Genomic DNA, 23,125 nt, shown 5'->3' on the forward strand with positions numbered 1-23,125 from the left:
TCCCACGCAGCTCTCAAAGGTGGCCTTTGCTCAGAAACCCCAGATGAGCTTTCTTGGACCAGAGGCCCCCTCTCCACAAATGGATGAACCCCCAGGACAATCTGCACCAAGTCACCTGAGCTGAGCTGCCCTGGGAAGCCTGCATAATGAACAGACCTGCCTGGTTCTCCTCAGCTGCCCAGCCCCAGACGCGACCCCTGCCCACCTTCACGCCCTCCAGGAGTGCCTGGGGGTCCTCGATGCCCTCGGGGACACACTTCTTGTTTTCCGGGAGGGATTCCAGTTTCTCCACCAGAGCCTTCAGGCCCTTCAGTTCAAACTCAGTGAGGTGGGTCCATTTGGCAGAAACCTCTGTGGCAGGGGAGCCGGTGGGCGTCTTGGGGTAGTCTACGGGCACGGCCGAAGACTTCACGCTGTCCTCCGACTCATTAGACAAAGTCCTTTTGAGGAACCGCATGGCAGGTGCTTTGGGCTTCTTCCCAGAGGCCTCCTGGTCCTCAGAGGGGGTGCTGGTGGGTGAGACAGGGCCATCAGCAAGTGGCTTGGGTGCCTTATCTACACCTTCCTCCTCTTCCTCCTCCTCTTCCTCCTTCTCCTCCTCCTGGGGCTGCTGCTCACAGGACTCCTCCTCCATCTCCAGCCAGGAATCAGATGAGAAGCCGTCTATGCTGGGCTTTCTTGGGGCATCTACAGGAGGCAGGGGATCACAAGAAAGGCTGAGATGAACACTCAAATTCCCTGGGGGAATGTCCCTGGGTCCGTCACTCTCTGGCCCCAGTGATCCCTGTACTCTGCAGATGGAGCTACTTTTGACAGTTTTAATGATCTATGACTCCCTCAGCCTATAGGAAGAGTGGGGTCAGGCAGACACAGGTTTAAATCCCAGCTCTGCTTCTTTCCAACTGTGCATACCCAGGCAGGTTGCTTCACCTCTCTGAACACACCTGGCATTTTTGCAATGTATAAAACTAAGGCAAAAAGATCATATATCCTGTGTGATTCCATTCATATGAAATTTCCAGAACAGGGGGAAATCTATAGAGATTCAATTAGTGTTGGGGGAGGAGTAGGGACATAAGGAGATGGTAGCTTGAGGGTACAGGTTTCTTTCTGGGGGGAAAGAAGATGACTCCAAAGTTGACTGTGCTGATGGCTGCACAACTCTGGGAATACAGTAGAAACCACTGACCTCTACACATTAAATGGGTGAATTGTGTGATATGTGGATTACTTCCCAATAATGCTGCTTAAAAATTGTAAGGCAAAAACTGCTTTCTCAGACGGCTTGTTGTAAGGATTAAATAAGGCCTCACCCAGCACAGTTCCTGGTACACAACTAGCATTTAACATGCGGTGTATCCCCCTGACTTCTCCCCGTTTTTGACCAATGGACCAGAGAGGTGGGGATAAATGGAGACAAGAAAATTAAAGAAAGCGGGTGCCAATGCCCCAAACACTGCTTCAAGGTTTCCTCTCGTGCCTGAGAACAAAATCACGAATGTTCTCCTACAGCTCTAAATATCCAAAATGAGAGAAATGACCTTCTATTTCCTGGTCCTGCCACCCACTCAAGCCTCTGGTCCCCACAAGGTGTAGCTACTGCAATCACGGAGGTTATCACACTATCTTGGAGCCACTTCCCACCCGCTGCAGGCTGGGAGCTTCCAAAGAGCAGGTTGTGGGGTCCTGGTATTTTTTAACACCTGAATATCCCAACATCTCACAGGAAGGAGACTCATGACAGAAAATCGAATTCCCAGGAGGCAAATGAGCACTCCCAGTGAAGACCCCAGCAAACACGCTGGATCCCCATTGTATGTCCGGCTCAAAACCCCTACATGCCACTAAAGATAAGAATCAAGGGAAGGAAGAAGGCCAACAGAAAACAAAATCTAAAAATCCTAGAGTCTGCAGCAGGAATTGATGGGCCCCAAAGGAGACAGCCCAGTGGTGTTTTTCTTTCCGGGGCTGTGGACTCGCATCCAGGAAAGCCCTCGGCAGGGACAGCTCAGAGGAAGAGGGGAGAAAGCGCATCCCTCCTACAGACCGCTGCTCCTCAGGACTCACTGTCACAGCTAGAGGCAACTTCTAGGCAGGCAGCTGTGAGTCAAGATTAAGGGCTGAGCCATTTTGGAGGGATGAGGTCCCTTTAAGTGATGGCTGCAGCTGCGGCTATAGATGCTCTCCCTACCTCTGTCAGAGTCACCCACTGCTCTGCCAAGCTTGTGCCTCCAGCCCTGGTCATCCCTCCCTCTTACTCAGAGCTAATCTGGGATTTGGGGGACAGGTTGCATCTCATGGGCCAGCTCCTCCATAGATAAAAACTCAACCACAGGGGGCAGAGGGGTAAAAATCAGCTGGTGACCAGGGAGGAATGAAAAGTAGAATTTTTTGTTCCGTGGGGAGCCTGTTTCAGCAACCACACAAGGGCCTGGCCCCTCCCCACATCTCATAGTCCCCAGTAAGACCTGGAGGCCACCAACATCACTGCGTTGGGGTCAGGATTTCATTTTCTTGATACTGCATTCCAAATGGAAGCTGACCGGATGGCGCCCCCTCCTAGGGGGTCTACAGCAATCTGCCCAATACTCCAGCTGAAAGGAAGTCCGGGAACCCAGGGACTCTGGAGGGCCCCACTGCAAACATTATTTCTGCCCCAGCTGAGTAGCTGAGGTGGTGGGCAGTGCTGTTCACTCACCAATAACCATTGATTCTCTCTGGTATTCCTGCGTGAGGTGGGACCGCTGGGTCACACAGTACATGTATCTCTCCAAGACATACCAGCACATCTCATAGTAGAAGGGGTAACGGAATTTGGGTTGCACCTGCAAGTAAAGACCCAGGGGCAGAGGTCAATTTCTGGAAGGTGAAGGGGAAAGGAAGGAGAGAATGGTGGGGGACATTAGGGGGAGAGGCAGGAGGTATTCTCATCATCTTATAAAGAGCACAAATGGTGTGAGGGAAAAAATGAGGGGACGGGAGGGGTGGGCTGGAAGGCAGGGAGACGCTGCAAGGGCAAGATACCAGTAGCATGCACAAATGGAGAGGAGGAAGAGGCCTAGGTGAGAGCATCATTTCAAAGCTCCCTGGGCTGCTGGCCAGTGGGGAAGGCAGATGGGGTCCGCTTTGTGCTTCCAAGAGATGCGAAGAACAGAGGTGTCCCCTGACCTGCTGATGGAGGACCTCAGATGCGAGTCACTGCCTGATTCTAGTTAGAACAGACAACGGCTCCTCCTTGTTCTCAAAAATTCTTGCACAGACTCCACTATGCCTCCCTTCCCCTGAGAAGCAGAAATCACTCCCTCAAACCTTACGCATGTAGACACGCGAACACTATCTGTGCTCTGGGAAGACCACATCAGGTGAACCAATGAGGATGGAGGGGTGTGGCCTCTCCTGCCTCCAGGGGCGGGGCCTCAACAGGCCCCACCTCCTGCTCCTACCAACCTTGCACTGTCCAATCCACTCTGTATTCCCAGAGGACTTCCTCCGACACAAGTACCCCATGTGTGATCTGGGGCCGACCTAACACAGGGGGCACATGCCCAAGTCTGAGCAGGGCAGATGGAGATCCCCTTTTGGTTGTTCTTATAGGGGAGAAGGTATAAGTGCAGATAGCGTTGTGTATCACAATTGCAGAAAGGCTTGGGCCCAGGATGGGGGGTGCTGAGGGCAGAGTGGGGGTTCCAATGGGTGGCAGCGTGGGGTCTATACAGATGAGATGGCAGTGAAAGATGGAAAGGAAGCAATACTGCTGATGGCCCTGACACAGATGGATTCCCCCAGAAACTCCATCCCAAGTGGGCAAGGGAAAATGAGGGTGGTCCGTCTTCCCATGCCAGGCCTCTTCTCCAAGGCTGCACACACACCTTGCACACCCACACGCCCACCTGGCCTGCTCTCTTGCCAAGGGTATGTCTGCCCTGAGGGATGTTTACAGGGGCTAAAGACCCCTCTTCACCTCTCCCATTTTCCAGGAATTCAGTGAGTTGAATGTGAAGCAAGCACACTATCCTACCCTCCCTCACTGCTGACAATAAGCAGGTGCCCTACATGTGGACGAAGGCCTAGGTCCTCCATTTGCCCTAAAACATTCTGCATGCCTCACACAGAGCCCACCTGGAGAAAGCCCCACTCTACTCCCTTTGAGAGCCCAGGCTCTCAGTTCCCCGTCCACTCTAGCCCCTGCTGACTCAGTTTCTAGCTGCAAGGCCCTCTTCCCACCTTGGGGGCCTCACTTCCCCTATCTGTATATACTGGATCCATCCGACTGCCTGCCTCTGGTGGATGGTGTGCTTTGGAATGGAATCCTGGCCGCCACATGCTTTTTGAGCTCCTGGGAGGATGCATGGAGTTGAGAACATCATCTAGCGGTTTCCTTGGCTCCAGCTACTTTCCCCGAGAAGCCCATTTTTATTACTGGGATAGTGTTCATCTTTTTTCACAGTCACTGGACTGGTGCCCTCTGGAGTTTAAAGAGAGGACACTTCAGCCAGAGGCAGTCCTTGACCTCCTGTGAAGAAGGGTTTGGAGCTCTCAGCCCTGCCCCCTCTCCAGAGTAAGGGCTGAGTGCTTTTGAAACAAATGGCCAGTACCCACAGAGCAGGATATCCTCAGACCCTCACACACATCTCCTGACTTTAGATTCAATTGGTGAAACTCTGAAGTTGCTTTTGACTTTTTAAATTTTGGGAAACCGTCCAAGCTACTCTGCATCAATGGGCACCATGGCACCCAAGAATCCTTCTAGATTGGAGGGGAAAAATTTTTTTTGGCTGTATTTCAGGAGAGGAAGATAAGTCTCCCCTAATTGTTGCTGAACCCAAGGGAAACCAGCTGGGTGAGAACAAATGCTGATGAAGGAATTCAAATTTTTTCTTTTACTTTTTTTATTTTTTTTTTCCAAGAGAGCAGGAAACAAAATTTGCAAAGAATTGACTTACAAACAGGTTGTCGCCTTCCACCCTTCGCCTTCAAAAGGTTTCAGCCACATGCCTGGGAACATTAAACACACGATTGCTCAACATTATTTGTTGACAAATTCGGAGCCTCACCAAAATTGAGTTGTTCCCCGAAAGGCAAGGCAGTCAGAAAGCATGCAATGCTCCCAGTCTGGGGGGATAATCAATCTATCAGCAGGTCTCAAGGGGTCAGTTTGAGTTCCCAAAGGTCCATTAGAGTGGCACCTGGCCTTAACCCAACCTCTTAGAGCTAGGTGACCTCAAGAGATCAGAACCAAAGCCATTTCGATGCATTTAGCCCTCTGAGTCTCAAGGACTTGGAAAAACTGAAATATGAGGGTGGGTGGAAGTGTCTTAAAATTTGTTTTTCTCCTGGAAAAAAAAAAATCCAATGGCAGGGGAAGTGAGAGGGAGGGAAAATTATTTGCAATTTCCAAATAGATTCACTGGCTGAGAGGGGATGGGGCGTGCTGGCATTACCTTTCCTGAGAAGGCTGCTTTCACTAGAGCCATCAGGGGGAAAAAAAGATAAGTGTAAGAGAGACGGCAGTTTAATGAACGATCCACTGGACCTTCCCTAGCCCTTACCAACCTAACTAGATAGTGATAGCCATTGAGATGTTATCTTCAATAATAAACATGCAACACCATCCACTCTTTGGTGGAGTTCCTCCACCCTTCTGTTTCTAGAGGGGAAAGATTTCATCTACAGGAGGGGGCAGGAAATAGAAACCCACCCACCCCAGTACGCTTGCGCCTGCTTGCGCTTGCCATGTGAGGAAACAGGGCCAAGTCACTCACCACCCCATCCCCAAAAAGTCGAAACTGTCAGAGCAAGACATACTACCTAACACAGGAAAGCCTGAGGGCTCCCCTAAGTCTGGATGGGGGGGCCCCCCACCTTGAGCCACAAAGGTAAATTCTTTTTCTCAAACACATACCATGGGGCTTAGAGAATAACGGTTTCCCCTGTCCCACCACCTGCATTTGGTTTCCAAGGCATGTTTTAGGATTCCTGAAAACTATTTTTATACGGCCATAACCTTCTTTAAGAAAGCTCAAGGGAACGTAAGTAAAGAATGAGGCTGTAGCAGGCTGACCAAGAACCTGGCATTTTATCAGGCTCCCAATGCTCTTTCTCTGGCATCTTTTGTCTGCTGTGGCTCCTAAGACATAAACTGGGCCTGGTAGCCAAGCCCTCTCCAAAGACCAGAAATCAAAACAGATTAAACATTTTGCTGCTAGTTCCAGCCGAGTCTGCCTGCCACCCTCTCCCCCATCAACCTGCTTCATGGAGACCAGATGGGGTGTGCACTCAGAAGGCAGGAACAGGGCCTTAGGGGAGGGCACCTTGCCACGCTTGTCTCGATGTGAGAGCAATATTCCACAGGAGCTCCGTGCACCTCTGGAGTTCTACTCCATTACCCATTACCTCCTTCCTGCTGCTGACGGAGGCAGGTGAGGAACTGGGCTCCAATGGAATGATGGGGCCCAAATCCACTGAGATACCTGTCCAGATGCCCTGGGGGAGGGGAACGGCTACCAAGCAAGTTGCTGAAGCCTTTAGAAAGCCCAGTCTGCCTCTGGCTTTTGGGAATTGTCTGGAAAGTCATGGGCCTTCTTCAACATCTCTCCTTCTCTATCCCACACCTCCTAGTCTGCTCACAAACAAACTGGTCCATTCTTCAGGGCTGGCCAAAGAACAGCTGGCCAGAGCCCCAGAAAGCACTTGACCCAGACTATGAGATGACCACTCATACTCAAATGGTGCCTCTCTCCAGAACACCATGGGGCAGCGTCTGCCAAGCCAGGGCTGGGACTGGCTTCCCTGGACAGGGAAAGGGATGGTGGATGGGTGACAGAGAAGACAGGCACGAAATGCACAAAATGAGGCCCAGTCTCTGCAGATTTGGGCATCCCAGCAGCAATCCCACTGATCTGAAGATGCCCATTTGCCCTCATAGCACACCTGACCACTGAACATGGCTCAAACTGGTGCCCAGGAAAACTCCTGGGCGAGGTCCCTCAATAACGGGACTGTTAAAAAGGTCAGATAGACACATGCTGGCTAAGACTATGACTCATGTGTGTGGTTCCATACAGACCAAGGCCTGAAAACCAGACCAAGCGAGGCAAGGACCCCGGGCGCAGGGCACCTGCCACAGAGAGGCACTTCTTTAGGGTCTGGGCATGACAACACCTCTCTGAGGGAAAAGAAAGTCACCTCAGAGGTAAAGGCCAAACACAGTGGAATATGAGTCAGCCATAAAAAGGAATGAAGCACTGACACATGCCACAATATGGATGAACCTTGAAGTTATCATGCTAAGTGAAAGAAGCCAGAAACAGAAGGACATATATTATATGATTGCACTTATATGAAGTATCCAGAATAGGCAAATCCAGAGACAGAAACCAGGTAAGTGGTTACCAAAGACTGGCAGAGGGGGTCGGGGAGTGACTGCTAAGGGGTAGAGGGTTTCCTTTGTGGGGATGAAAATGTCCTGGAATTAGACACGGTGGCTTCACAGCATGTGGATGTACTAAATGTCACTGAACTGGACACCTTAAATGGTGAGTTTTATGGTATGTGGATTATATCTCAATAAAAAAAAGAAAAGAGTAACTTAAGAATAAAGAAGAAATGGACCCTGTTGGCCCCAGTTTTTCACCCTCAGACCTGAAATGCTTGCGGACCCCTGGTCAAGTTCTGGCATGGGAAAGAGGGGGGCAAGTTCCAAGCAGCCAGTGGTTTTCAGAGGAATCTCATGGAGCAGAGCAGAGGGCACAGGTCAGGTGCCTGAGCCTCGGCCCTGGGTCCTGGGGCATGCGGGAGGGCAGACTCAATGAGAAACCATTAACATCAGTCAAGGAGAAAAGGGCCCCCCCAAACAGACAGAGACAGAGCTTGGAGCCAATACCTGGGGACTCAACAGACACGGACTCCCTCAGGGCCTACATCATACTTGGCGCCCCTGGGGAACACATGGCCAAGAACTGACCTCCTCTCCAGGGCACCAACCCCTCCTAAACACAGTGACAGCTGCCACAGAATTCCCCCCATGCCCTCCAATCCCTTTCCACATGTGAGAAGAAGAAAGAGGCAGGGCTTTCCAGGGTTCCTGACGTCTCACGGTGCTTTCTCAAGAGATACTTCCTCTTCAATAAGGGAGTTTTGGCTGCCACTGGCCTGGAGGTGAAGAGAAACTCCCGGGCCTCTGAGTAAGGCTCTGCGGGCACCCCCTGCCCTGTGGAACCGGGACCAAGGCCCTGCTTGAGGCAGGGAGCAGGAGGGAGGAGGATCACGTAGGACTTGGGAATGATGCACCTGTAGCACCAGGCAGAGCTGAGGGGCCGGCACGCTGGCGAGGAGAGAAGAAAGCCGCCTTACCCGAGTTCTGTCCTCTATCTCGTAGATCCGCAGCTGCATGGGCACGTTGAAGCTGTGCAGGATGTTTCCACCGAATACCAGAGAGTCTACCGGGGTGTAGACGGCATGGATCCAACCTGGGGGGGAGGGCACAGGGAGGTGAGCCACTGGCCCCTTGGGGTCCCTCACCTATGCCGGCGTGCAGGAGGGCGTGGGAGGCCGAGGTGAGCACCAGGCCGGGAGTGAGGAGGCTCAGGCTGCCCTACACAGGGGGCTGAGGCCCAGTTAGCCTAGAGGACTCGACCCGCAGCCCTGGTGGACTGAAGCAGGCAGTGACTCCTGTAGCGCGAGTCGTGGGCAGCAGCAGACCAGCCCCATCTCGAGGGCTCAGATGACAAAGGCCTCATGTTGCTGAGGACATGGCTACAGCAAACCACAGAGAGGCAGGCCCTGACCCATCCCGTGCTGGCCAGGGAGCTAGAAGCCCCTCACTCAGGCTGCTCATATGTCTTGAGCCTTTTGCTTATCATCCCAGCAACCACTAATCTCAGGAGGGGGGCACAGAGGATTGCTCAGGGCCACAGCTAAGGAGTGACATCTTGCCAGAACTGAGGACCCAGATGCTTTCCTGCCTGAGGCCACCTCCTGCCATCAAAATCCTCCAAGTCCCATTTCCAGGGGGTCTCCATGGCCACCCAACACCTGCAACCCCTAATCTGCTTCTGTTCTGCCCTCCAGCTGCTGAAAAGTCTCCCTCTTGCCGACTGCAGCTTCTCAACAGCTCAGGGCCCTACTTTTTCATCTCCCTGAGCTCCCAGCACCAAACCTGGCCCAATAATCATCAGAGTAACCATCAAGGGCTTTCCTTGTGCCAGGCACTGATCTAAGGGCTTATCTCATTTAATTCTCACAAGACTCCTGAAAGGTATATACTATATTTATCCCCAATTTACAGATAGGGAGACTAAGGCCCAGGAAAATGAAGTCACTTACAAGGATTGGAACCTGGGGAATTAACCTCTCTTGGTCCATGAAGGCAAATCAAGCCATCAAATTCCTCAATGAGTCACGAGCACATCTCAGACTGACTACTTCAAACACTCGATAAATCTACCTGCAGCTCCTGGCTCCCAATGGACAGCGTGGAGCTAAGGGACGGGTATCACGACCCACCACCATTTCCAGATGCTGAAGCCCAGACTAAGAGATGGTAAATCACTCGCTGAATGAAGCCACAGCTGATAAGTGACAGTGTTAATCACTACACTGCACTGCCACTGCATCAGAGGCGTACTTAGCACAGGACTGCAAGTCCCAGGAGACAGGTCTGCAACCATGAAGGAGGCAAAAAGAGAAATGCAGAGAGAAACAAGAGCCTTGGTGGCAAAGACACAGACAGATGGAGGCACAGAATCACAGTGAAAGAGCATCAGCAGAGGGAAAGGGGGCACAGATGGGAGCAACCTAAACCCCAAAATCCAAGCTTGGTGATGGCCTGCCCTCTTCTCCCTCCTGTGCACCTAATTTGTTCACTCAGAGCAAATCAGAGAGCCCTCTGCCCCCAGCCTGAGACAGCCTCTTTGCTCCAGTGAGGGGCAATAGGCCACAGGCACCATGAGCAAAGGAGCCACCTGGGAAGAAAGCTGGGAGGCTGGGAGGCCACTGCTGGCATCTGTGCCACTCTGATGGCTGGCTGTCCCTCTGCTGGGGACAGTGGGAGGGACAAGCTGGCAGTCCTCAGGAAAGGGAAGGGGAAACCACCAGCCAAGAGCACAGGCACAAAGGCTTAATGGAACCTGGTTCTGAGTTAGCCCCCACATCTCTGCTGGCCAGGTGTGCCTTTGCCGAGTTACCTGGGCACCTCCCCTACCAACTTCAGCAGCCCTGTGCAGGATAAGGATGGCTGCACTATTAAAATCTTGGTTTCCACTCTGCTCAGCTTCTCTGCCTCAGCTGTGTACCAGCTGATTTCTCAACTGTACGTTTTTGTATTTCTACCAAGCCTCCTGTTATTATGCTGTTACCACCATCAGGGTTACATAAGCAACATCTCCCAAGACTGGGACCTAGCCCACCCCATGCAGGCAGATGTGTGTGGTGGGTGAAGCCTTAACGGGGCAAGGATTCCTGTTCCTATGTTCCTCGCGTGCTCACCTGCTGAAAAACAGAAAACCCAGTCTGGGGCCCAGGGTCCAAGATGGTCCCCACAGTGCTGGCTCACCATGTGACAGGGCACTTGACTACCCTCCATCCTGGCCTCCACTTGCCTGTGTGAAATGGGGAGACCACTGCCTCCCTTGTGGGGAACTTGGTGAGCAAAAACTCAAGTTCACATAAGCAACTGCAACTGATACTTGTGGTGGTCTCATCCATCACGAGGGCTTTGGAGAGAACGGTGCCCACGTACATCCACGTTTATCAGCCTTGTACTCTCCCTTCTCGCCTACAAGTGGAAATGCAGACACACTTGACTTAACACCTGTTACCCTGATGTGTGAGCAAAGGAAACAAGGGAGGTGCTGCTGCAAGTAGCAGGGCTGAGAACCTGTACACCCAGGCACTCGAGGAGTTCTAGAAGCTTTAACCCACTGTCCTCTCTGCCCCAAGCCAAAGTTTCACAGGTGGGTCAAGCAGCCTCCCCTGAATTTAGCGTCCTTGCCCCCAGCCCTCCTCACATCTGCTCCACTACTTAAACATTTCCCTCAGGAAGAACCAGGGAGGGGAACCAGTGTTCACATGGGCCCATCCGTACCCACCCTCCCGATGGTGTCTCATGGGCCACACTATAGCTGCCAAGCAGCAGCAAGGATGGCCTCTCTCTCTAGTACCGCAGAGCTGGTACTAAGGGCCCAAAGTGGCAGGACACGGGCTACACTGGACCCAGGAACATGTTTAGTTTGACCCACCTGTGTTAGAAAAATGGGGAAATGTCACAAGACAATCTTAATTTGTTCCTTCCCTAGAAAAATGGGAAGATGGACTCACCAGGCCCAGTCCAGCCTGGCCCTAACTGGTTGGAGCTGAGCAGCAATTGCCCTGTTTCCCGAAGCCCCTCCACCCTCTGCCTCATGTCCATCCTGCTTCACTGCCACCCTGTCCCTGCTCTGTACCCATTTTATAGATGTGTCGTCTGAAGTCCAAGTCACATTACACTGTTAAGTAACTAGAGGTTACTATTTCCTGGAGTTCCCCAACTTGAAGAAATACCTAGAGCTACTATGAATTTGGGGTCTTGGGTAGTCTTACTACAAGGCAAGGATGGGAAATATTTCCAGGTCAGCCCAAGCCACTGACCCCAGGTCCTTCCCAGATCCCTATACTTGACTCCACCATCCTGGCTACTACTTAGCTGGACATGCATTCAAGATGTAGGGAATCAGTCTTACGTACGTCCCAGCACCTTCCAAACTGTGAAATGGACCCTTAAGAAAGTTTGGTAAATGAGCAAATAATTCTCTCGAAGTCACATGGTCAAGAAGGAGGCCTTGATCCCAAGCCTGCTGACTCCCAGGCTAACAGGGAACGAGGTGGGCTCTGAAACTAGATACATCTGGGTTCTCACCCCATCCGGTTGCTTATTAACTTTCTGACCTTGGGCAACTCTGTTTACCTATCTGGACCTTGGGAACCTTCTTTATTAAAAGAAAGAAAAAAAAAAGGCAGGAAAAGGTAGGGGAGTAAGTTTTAGTAAGTTTTTCCTTACATGCTCACAAGGAAGATAAGTAATTGCGTAAAACATTCCTTGCTCAGTAATGGGAGTTGTCATTACTACTAGCTATAGTTCACCTGGGCTGGTGCAGAGCCCAAGAATACAGTCAGGGCACTGGCCATAGGTCAGGTCAGGTGAAGGAAACATATGTCACCAGGCCCATCTGACATCCCAGTCCTTGGGGATGACTTTCAAGGAAAGTAAGCTTTCCTTAATCCTCACGGTTAGGCTGAATCTTGGTGACTCCCTGGCTACTCCGGAGCCTGTGTGGCCTGGCAAGGCCTCGGTATTCCCACCACCTCTGCCTTGTTGAGGGCTCAGCAAGACAAACCTGAGCTCTTTCTCTAGGTCATACCACTCCTCAGTCACCCTCAACAGTCTTCCTCCTCCAGGCAGCTTTCCTGGACTTGCCAGGAAGGTCTGAAGAACCACCATCCCTGAAGCCCAGCCAGTACCCACCCCCTTCACCCTCAGACACAAGAAGAAAAAAACTGCATCTCACCAAGATATTATGACATTTAAAACCTTCCTGTCCCATTAACATCTTATGAGCTTTCAGAGCTGAAAATAACTTGCCAAATGATCCATGGGGACACTTGAGGACAGCATGAGGTAGGACACATGTCTAAGGTCACACTGTGAGGATGAAAACCCAAGTCGGGAGGCGGGAAATTCCAGAATTAGGTTTTCCACCTCCAACTCAGAAAAACTCACAAGCAGGGGTCTGTATATTCAAGATTACTATTTCTCGGAGTTGCCCAACTTGAAGAAATTTGCCCTTCACCCAAAGCCATGCCCCAGCTACCAAAAATCTGGGCTCTGTGTCTGTCCACAGCTCTGGGAGTGGATGCTGGAAAGAATCCCCAGGCCTGCATGAGGATCCCAGATGGCCAACTAGCCCAGTGACTCCAAAACTCTTCAGTTTTCGCTGGTTGGCAACAAAGTGAGAAAAATGAAAATGGTATAGATTTTTGAAATGCAAAACTTTGAAATTTCAAGTACTATCTTGTAATCTGAAATTTGTACTTCCAACTTTTTTAGTGTCTAATCATCTTTCATGAAACATCAGCAATAGGAGATGCCAGGTTGTTCTTTTAAATTAATCCCCATCTTTAGCAAAACCACAAGTTACTAACCCTGTAGCAGTCACCAACTTTTAAAAAAATTTCACTGGTCCCTGAAACCAGTGCCTGGGAACTACATGTACCCCCTGCCTCTGAGAAGGTGACAAATCTTAACAGTTCCTTTTCACCTCCCAAAAATCCTGAAAAAAATCCTGGTATCTCACCAATGACCCATTGGGCTGCTGGGGTCTAACTCAACTGCTTGCTGCAATTCAAATCCTCTCCCTGCCCCCAGCAGACAGTCACACCCCTACAGCTCAGGTGCTGCTTCTCAAGACCTTTTCCAACTTCCGTAAGTCACCAAAATGAACACCCCTCCCAGCCCAAGTTGGGCAAAGCAATGAGCCACTCCTGGTTCTGCATAAGGTCCTCGTTAGAAGGCCCAGCCTCCCAGAGAGGTTAGGAGGCCTGAGCTTAGGGGCTCCAGTTGGGAGAGATCTTGAGGATCCCACAGCCCTTGTGCCACCCCCATTGCAGCGATGGGATAGTTGAGGCACAGAGAGGGAAAGAAACCAGCTCCACCTCACAAAGAGAGTCAGCAGCAAGGCCAAGATCATTCCAGAATTCCTTTGAATCCACCAGGGCCAATCCTCCCACACCCACAGTGTACCTCCTTCGTACATGTGGCTTGTCCCCCTGAGCCCCCCAACTGATTGTCAACTCCTAGGTGAAATAGTGCCTTTAATGCAGCCTAAGACCATACTCACTGACCTCTGGGTCATCTGTCATACCCACCAGTGACTCAGCCTGTAACCAGCCAAAAACCCTCAGTCCATTACCAAAGTGCTGGAGGCAAGCAGGTCTTAGCTCACTCTGTCCTCACAAACACTCTGGGAAGTCCTGCTCCCATTTTACAGATGAGAACACTGAGACACAGAGCGATTAAGTCACTTCTGTGAAGTCACAGTTTATATAAACAGAAGAGCTGGAATTCAAACTAAGGGAGGACAGTCTGGCTCTGGGGCCAGTATTTCTAATTGCTCTCTGCTGTAGTTGTGAATTTTTGTTGTTGTTTTTTGGAAGGGGGAGTCCAAGTGCATGAGATGAAGATGAGCCCATTCTGAAGGAAGGAAGCTGCCGTGTTGAGCCCTTCCCCAACATTGCCCTCTGCCCGGCCCCAGGCTTTCAGGCACCCTTGTAAAACTCCAGCCCCTGGGGTCTTCCCTACTCATAGACCTGCCTCCCAAGTCCTCCGGATAAACCTACCCCACCCCTCCCCACAAGAGGCCATCAAATCTCCACAGGAAGTCCTGGAAAGGTATTCAAACTTCCCCTGAGGAAGGCTTTTTCCCAGGAGAGAATTCTTGCCCACAGGCAGGGAGAGGGAAACTAGGCTGTTCTTCCCTACAGCTCAAGGCCTGGTCCTTCCTCTCAAGGACTGCCGATGGCCAGGAAACCCAGGGAGACCCTGTCCCGTTGCCAAAACCCAGGCAGAGGCCACCGGGACACAGGAGACTGATCCCAGGGCTTGGAGAGCTGCTGGCCGAGTGCAAGCCTAGCGGCAGCCCCACCAAAACCTACCAGAAGGGATGAAAAACGTGTACCCCTGTTTCAGCTCAATTCTTTGGCATCGCTCCACACGGTCTCCCAGGAAGATGTCACTCTGTTTGCCTGACAGCACCCACTCCTCATACAGTGCCAAATTGTGCAGGGTTGGAGGAATCAGCCAAAAGATCTGGGGAGGAAAAGGAAACAATCAACTGAAGATCCAGGCCAAAGACTCCAATTTCTTCCAGGCTGCTGGATGACCCAAGGAGACAGTCCCACCTGCCTGGGAGCAGGGAGTCTGAGGGAGGAGCCATCCCTGGGGAACCCCTCCAGGACTGGGCCCAAAGGGACTCTGCCAGGGAGGGCTATGCCACCCTTCTGGGATGCCCCCTGCCCGCTTTTAGGGTATCTCCATTCCAGCTGAAACACGAGGGTGGGAAGACTTCCTGGACTGGGTAAAACATTCTTTCTCCTGAGCCATGGGTTTGTCAGGGAGGTGGGGGAAGGAGAGGAAGGGGAATTTCCTAAGTTGTATGATAAAATGGCCCAATAAATAAACCAGCTTGTGCTTACTCTGGAGAAGGAGGAAAAACATCTGGAACCAAGCGGGATGACCTCTTACCCAGAATTTCTTCCAACACGCTTGGTTAAAACAAACACAGATCCAGATGAGCAGGGCGGCACACACGTATTGTCAAGGGGCACCCACACAGTGCGGGGACCCCTCCACCCCCCAAGAACATCCATGCAGAGGCAAACGTAGCAGGGGCATCCTGAATGCACACCTCACCTCCTTCCTCTGGATGAAGTCTGTTCCTAATGTAAAATGTTCCTGGAGACAGGTGGTGCTGGCAACTAGACTTTTAAGTTAGAAGGTCTCAGGGTTGGTGCTGAAACTACAGCCAGGAAAATGAATGCTAGTGGTTCTGGGAGCCAAATCTGGACTTTTAATCTTGCCTAAGGTGCTTAGAACATTGCACTGGAGGAGCAGGTGTGATGCAAAAGAGCTGACCTTGATCTTTCCCTCCAGAAGAAGACAGAGAGTGAGGAGCTGGCCCCAGGGGGACCAAGTGGCCCTGAGAGTACTCCAGGGCAGGGTCTGGCTGGAGGAGGTGGGGAAGGAAGGGGAAAGGTGAGCAGGCCTCTCCAGGCACCAACAGCTGGAGACCTACAGCAGGTTGAAAGACTCAACTCACCTTCCCACCACGGAAAACATGGTACCAAACGGAAGTGCCTCCGAAGTCGATGTGGAAGTCAGTGAAACAACCCTTCACGCTCATCAGACAGTACCTGCCACACAGAAGCAGGGAAGCAGAAAACAGTTCAAATGCCTGAATCACAGGAGGTGAGCAAACGCTTCAGAGATGCTTGACCTGCTGTGCTTTTTAAAACGCTGACATTGGGGCATTTTCCTTTCTTTTAAACTCAAATCAAATCGGAGTTCCCCAAGGGGGAAGCCCCTATGATCAGGTGACGAATCGGCCACCTGCCCCCACAGCTGGGGGAAGCATTTTTGTTTTCAGGTTCCTGCGACAGAGCTCGCTGCCCACGGGCCACTTGGTTCCTCCCTCCAGACTGTTTTTACCCTTGCCCACCCCAGCTCTTACCCAAGTCAGAGGTTTCTTTTCTACCCCTTCAGGGCTCCTATACCTGCAGCTCTCCCAAGCTCTCAGCCCCCTTTGCAGGAGCTGGGTCCCCTGTAATTCAGTTGTAAATCACCTGCAAAGCTTGCCAATTACCAGTCCCTATTCATCTCCTTTCATTCATTCATAACAAATCATTTACTGAGAGCCAACCAGTGGTCCAGCCCAGAGCTAGGCAGAGCACTTAGAGAAATGCATAAGAATACTTAAGACCCCTGCCCTAAGGATGGGGCACTCTTAATGGAGCACCGCCCAGGAAGTTATTGCAATTGTTGCAATTGTCAGCGAAGTAAACAATACAGCTGAAAGTACTGGGGTACCAGCCACAAAAGACCACATATGTGAACCACCCGAGTAAGCAAAGCTACAGACAGGGAAGGGATTAGTAGGAGCTAGGGGGGAGGTTGGAAGAAAACGGGGAGTGACTGCTAATGGGTACAGGGTTTTGTTTGGGAGTGATAAAAATGTTCCAAAATTGATTGTGGTTGCACAACTCTAAACATACTAAAAGCCACTGAATTATACACTTCAAGCAGATGACTGATACGTGAAATATATCTCAGTAAAGCAGGCAGGGGGGCGCAGTTAAGGGATTAAGATAAATCCCTGGGGATGGGTGACGGACAGAAGGAGGGAGGAAGGGAGAGCCTGGGCCTTAGAGATGAGCGGAGTGCATTTGGGAGAAGAAGTGAGCCAGCAGCACCCCCTTCTGACACCTCTAGAAAGAGCCAGATAATCCACCCTTCCTTACAGGAACTCACCAACCTCCTCCCTCCTTTCTCAACATCCTGCCCTCCTAGGGTGGGCAGAGATTAAGGAGGGGAGACAGAGCAGGCTTCCAAGTCTAGGCCTGGCAGAGAGCAGTACCAGAGACACCTCCCCGAGACACATCCCTTCCCAGAGGAGCCAACAGCAGCTCGGGTGTTGGGGGGGGCACCCCACGGCTCATGCTCATGCACCTTGGCACCTCCAGCGGCCCGCACACACATGCTTACCCCACTGACCTCTTTTCCCCGCTGCACTTTGCTTTTCCTTGGTTTGGGGAAGAGGGGAGGGATGGGGTGGGACAGGCAGGGAAGAACCAGCAGCAAGCCCGGGTGGAGATAATGGGGGGCGTGGGGCTGAGCTGGTTAGGAAGCTGGAGGGCTCCAGGTGCCCCCTCCCTCTAGTTGCTTTTTGCACCTCACATTCAGGTGGACCCAGGGCTCGGCAGTATGCAGGCAGCGTGCCCCGCGTCCCTCCTCCGGATAGGCTGGAAGGAGATTTAACCATGTGTCTGCAGGAGGCTGACAAATCAGAAGGCCTTCCCGCACATCAGAGCCCGGCTGCCTAGCAACCCCATCGGAGGGGTGTAGTTGACAGCACAGGACGAGCCCTGTCACGAAGACAGGCGCGGGCTGCGGTGCTGGCGCTGGGGTGGTTGAAGTCCCAGCTCCGCTGGCTCCGCACCGCCTAAGCCTCTGCCTCTGCCTCCGCTCGCCTGCCCAGCAGGGTCTCCACTCCGAAGGCCGGGGTTATCCTCCGTTCTCCAAGGAACTGCGTTGGGAGGGGCGGGGTGGGGGGGAGCCTGAGGCGTAACCCACCCCACCCCCACGGGCCACACCGGCCTCTTCTCTCCAAGCGCCACTTCAAAATATTAGTCCTCATTTTCTTAAAACCACTTCTTCGTCTGGGTTTTTTTCTTTTCTTTTTTTAATCTAACCTTGGCTTCCACCCCCTCCAGGCCTCGACAGAACACACTCTAGGGAAAACAATTTAAGTGTTTGTGGGGTGGAGGGAGGAGACACCCACCCAGGTGCCCACGGCGAAGGAAAGAGGGCCAGGCCAGCCTGGCCCTTGTGCTCCAGGCCCCAGGCCACCCTGGGCAAACTACCCCCCACACCTGCCCTGAACCTCCCTGCCCCAGGCCCAACCTCCCCAGCACGTGGGAAACACAGCATCCCCGCGAGCTGCGGCTGCTGTGTGCAAGCAAAGTTCTCCAAGTTGAACTTGGGTCTCGGCTGCCCTCGCAGTCACCCTCCAGCATCTTCTGAGGCCTCTCGGAGGTTGGGGGTGCCACTTCCAGACCCGCCTCTCCCGAGAGGCCCCTCCTCCCACGTCCCTCATTTCCTGGCCTTCAGGCCTGGCCGCCTGTCCGGCCAGGCAATTAACTGTATTGGGGCAGCCTGGGGGCCTGTGACAGAGCAGCTTTGTCCGGGCCCTTGCAGCCGCCACCTTGCCCGCCTTCCCGGCCGCCCTGCGCTCGCGCTCCGGTCTCCCCCCTCACTCCTGCCCTCGCTCTGGCGTGACGCCTTTGCACTGACCTCTACAGCTTCCTCTTCCAAAGCACACCGCAGTCACATGGGCACCCCGGCTCGGTGCCACAGCCGCTAAGCTCTCCCCGCGGCCCGCCAGCCACCCGGCTTCCGCCACGGCCGCCCCCTGCCCGGAAAGCCTGGCTGCACTGCGACCCCACCCCACGGGCCCGGGTGGCTTCTGGGCAGGAGGGCACCCTCCAAGTTGGGGGCTGAAAATCCCGAGCCCCAGAGCTGAGCCTGTGGGGTGTTCCCGCCTCCCAAGGCCGGGGCGGGCGGGGGAGGAGCGTGGAAGGAAGGGGCGCTGCACCTGCAGCACCAACTTTAGGGCGCTGCCTGGGGTCTGGGGAGGCGGGGCGGTCCGACCCCGCCCTTTTCCCTCCAACTTAGCGAAACTCCCCAGCAGCCCAGGCGGCGTCCCCTCAGGCGAAGGGCTGGCGGGAGGACCAGAAAACTGGCACCCGGTGACGAGGCTGGAGGCGCCGGGCGCGCACGCACACTCCACACCTACACGCAGCCCCGGGAGACACAAAGAGCGGCTCCGCGACGCCTGCCGTGTAGCCCGCAGGCGTGAGGCGACTCCCACCCCGCCCCGAGGAGCACGGACACCGGGCAGCCCCGGGCCGCAAGCGCAGCGCCGGGACACCTCCCAGCCCCGCCCGGCGCGCCCGCGGTTACCCTCAGCGGCGGCCCGGCTCCCGGGCGTCCCCTTCCGCGCGGCAGAGGTTCGACGCGCTCCCGGCCCCTGCAGCCAGAGTCGAGCTCCCTCCACGGCGCGGCCAGGCCCCAGCCGAGGACCGTGGAGCACTTGCTCGCTTCCTTCCTTCCTCGGGGAGCCGGGCGCAGCGTGCGCTCATCCCCGCGCTGAAACTGAACACCAGCGCGACGCGGCGGCCGCCAGGGAGGCGGAGGGAGGCCACGGCAGCGACAGGGTAGAGCAACCGCCAGCGCCCGAGGAAGCCGCCGCCGCCCACGGCCTCTCCCTCGCCCCAGCTGGGTGGGAGCACGAGGGTTGCCCTCCGCAACCCCGTTCTGTGAACACGCGCTCAGCTACCCCCATGTCCCTGTTTTCAGGGAGCGTGCACGCCGTCCTGCTGCTGGAGGTGACGACCCAGCAAAGCCACCTTCCTTAAATGTGCCCATCGGAGTACAGCTAAAGAAAGGACGGGTGCTAGGGGTTAGAGGGAGTGTCAGATACGGTGTATGGCGGCTCAGAGACCAGGGATGCCTGTGGCTCAACCCTAAAATAGGCTAGCTGTGTGACTTTGGGCAACTTACTTCCCCTCTCTGAGCCGGTTTTCCCGTCCTACTGGCAGGGCGGGTGGCCTGAACTTCAGTTCTGCATTCTACAATGCTCCTTTACTGCCCTATACCTTCCGTCCCTCTTAGTAGCAGTGTAACCTACAACACAGAATTATTGTGGGAATTCTCTGAGATAAGTACATGTTAACATAGTACCCGACACTATGATACTTCGATTACTTAATCCAATTTTCACAACCAACCTATGAGGTCATTTCCAGGACTGTCCCCATTTTACAGATGAGAAAGCAGTGGTTCAGAGGTAATGACTCACCCTGGTCACTACCCTAGTCAGAGGTGATGTGCACCCAAGCAGCCTATCTGGGAGATTCTCAGCCCTTCTTCCCAAGTCTACCTGGAAAATCCTGCGACTCAAGAAGCAGAGTCTACAGGTTACAGTCAAATCTCCACCAACAGCTTCCAGCTGCTGGAGTCCGTCCAGCTCAAATCAGAAGTACAACACCCTTCAGGGCAATTTCCGCCGAGCGACGCCCTCTTCTTATTCCGTTCCCATACCCTTCCCTACAAACCACAAGGGGGCAGGAGACGGTGGTATAGCCTCTGCAGGGGTAGAAATCAAGCTTCTCCATTCTTTGGCCAAACCCTATTCACTGGGACTACCACCAATATTAACTAAGGTGTTCTAATTATCAAGTGCTAGTAATAAAACAACCCTATAATCTCCATTTTAGGGAAAAAAACAATGAAGCCATTTCTAAATGGCCAATGCCTTGGGCCCAGGTATTGCTTTTTGGTCTGGTTAATGGGATGGCCTGACCATTAGTACTTCCCAAATGTTCTGTCATGAAGTAGACTGTGAACTCTTCGAAACTGGTTAAATTTGTTACAATATGTATGTTTTGCTTATTCACAAGAAAAAATATTAAAAGAAATATTGGATTTGGGCACAAGTCTTTGACAGGAGGTCCTTGAGCAAGGGCTTTGATACACACAAAACAGAGGTTAAGTTAAATTATCTAAGAGAGATGAAAGGCCCTGAACCTAATCAGGCTGTCTACATGGGAGAATTATTACATTTTTATTACAAATGCCTCAGCACCTGGATGGCAGGACCACATCAGATTCATCTATGCAAGTGAAGCACCCAGCGACAGCCTATAATTATTCTCATCAGCTGTGTGACCCTGGACTAAATCTACCTACTAGAATTCAATATCCCCATTTGTAGAACTAGTCAGGGCCTCTAACTGGTGGCCCTCATGATAAATAAAGGTGTGTAATTTGACCAGCACTATTTAAAAAAATAAATAATTTTTGAAGGCCTACCTCTCCAGTTATCCACAAGCCACACCAGCCCCTACTGTTACACCCAGCTACTACAGCCATTACCTGCATGGAAGCACTATGAACTTTAGTTTCCTTGTTTGTAAAATGGAGACATAACCACTGTTTCCAGTAGTGTTGAGATATGTGTGCTTAAGTGTCTAACAGCACCTAGCTCCATACAAAGTCTGGCTTTCTCTGTTCCTCTTTTAAAAGTAGAGAGGAAAAGCCACGTATCCAGAGGCCTGGGGCCTGGTGCATGGTCCACAGCTTCCTACCTGTGTGACTCTAGAAGCCCCTCTAGGTCAGTTCACTGTACCTAGGAATGATCGCTTATGATGCCAGCAAACACGGTTGATGATAGCTTAAAGGTAAATGTGGGTTGTACAGATAAAAACCCTGTGCCAATGTGAAGGAAACTGAAAAACAGAGGATGCCAGGGTTCCAATTGCAACTGGAGCCTCTGTGTGTATACCAAGGCCACATGGACAACCATCTTGTCCCATCCACATTCTAATCCATCAAAGGCTCCATCCTCCCCACACAGCATGAGAGGGAGGCAGGGCAGGGATAACAGGACCGCCACTTTGTAGAAGTGGAAACTGAGTCACAGAGAGAGAAGATATGCCATGGCCACTAGAGTGACAGAGGCAGCCTGCCAAAACTTGCTCATCCCAGTGCCCGTTTTCATCATCTCTGAGTTTGTTTTGTACCCCCAAATTCTCCCCCAGTTCTTCCTGCCACCCCCAGAAAATACATGGGGAGAAAAATGCTATCAACCCTCAATTATGCAGGCCAAGCATGTTTTTTTCTGGGCTTTTGAGCTCTTTCACTGCTTGTCAGTACATAGCCTATCTCTATTAAGCTGCAGACCTCATTTCTGCAAGCCCTGTGTGCCACAGGAGCACATAAGGAGGGAAAAGACCAGCTAATTTCTTTCTGGAATGCATTATAATACCCAATGATTCTAAGTGAAAAAGGTACTACCATGTAATAAACCTAGGAGATTGTAGAGGCTTGAGAATGTCCAAAGTCTTTGAGGCATAAGCAGAGCCAAATTCCCTTCCCCTTCAGTATGAGCTAGACTTAGTGACTCGCTTTTACTTAACAGAATATGGCAGAAGTGAACAGTATGTGACTTCCAAAATTAGGTCATAAAAAGCACTGTGATTCCTCCTTGCTCTTTCTCAAACCACTTGCACAAGGGCACGGGCTGCCATGTCATGAGGACACTCAAGCAGCCTGTGGAGAGGCCCACATGGTGAAGCACGGGGCCTCCGGTCACCAGCCGTGTGAGGGTGCCACCTTAGAAGTGGCTCCTCCAGTGCCTTTCCAGGCTTCAGATGGTTGCAGCCCAGTCCTGTCTTGACACTGGCTCATGAGGGACCCTAAGCCAGAACAGCCCAGCTAAGCCACTCCTAGATTCCTGAGCTACAGAACTGTGAGGTAATTGTGGTTTTAAGTTGCTAAGATTTTTTTTTTTAAGTTGTGACATTTTAGGGTAAGCTTTAGATTACATATCAATAAACTAATAAAGGGATACCTCCAAATAATTACCACTGTTTATATGATTATACAGTATTTTCCAAGACAAAAATTCTGTATAGCCAAAATCTCTACAAGGTAAACATGGAAGGGAAGGCAATGGTAGAAATGCACAGAATGGCTGATATCACTCAGCCCACCCTGTCATCCCATTTTCCTTCTATCCTGCCTTCTGTTTCTTCACAACACTTACCACCACCTAAACTGTATTATTCACAAGTTTGCTTGCCTGCCTCTTCTCCTCACCAGAGAGTGTAGACTTACTTTATTCACCGTAATCTACCAACTACTTAGAATAGCATCTTGTACATAATAGGCACTCAGTAAATGCAGCAGTGAATAACTAATACACCAACATACTCTTTATAAATCCTTTGTCTCTCACAAACTTGTGGCTACCCCCTT

General features: G+C 52.1%; 1 protein-coding gene across 10 annotated transcripts in view; it reads right to left on the bottom strand.

The window, feature by feature from the left end:
• KDM2B (lysine demethylase 2B) overlaps nucleotides 1-23,125 on the bottom strand; it is a 109,575-nt gene that overhangs the window by 56,022 nt on the left and 30,428 nt on the right. For 6 of the 10 annotated variants that reach the window (XM_057491855.1, XM_036929232.2, XM_057491856.1 and 3 more), the window contains 5 exons: nucleotides 15,849-15,942; nucleotides 14,686-14,839; nucleotides 8,353-8,468; nucleotides 2,699-2,825; nucleotides 206-687 (listed from right to left, as the gene is read on the bottom strand). In XM_057491855.1, coding sequence (XP_057347838.1) covers nucleotides 206-687; nucleotides 2,699-2,825; nucleotides 8,353-8,468; nucleotides 14,686-14,839; nucleotides 15,849-15,942 — 973 coding nt within the window. The other 4 variants (XM_057491860.1, XM_057491859.1, XM_057491861.1 and 1 more) reach the window with 4 other exon arrangements.

This window comes from Manis pentadactyla, chromosome 14 (genome assembly GCF_030020395.1).
Source record: "Manis pentadactyla isolate mManPen7 chromosome 14, mManPen7.hap1, whole genome shotgun sequence".
Lineage (NCBI taxonomy): Eukaryota > Metazoa > Chordata > Mammalia > Pholidota > Manidae > Manis > Manis pentadactyla.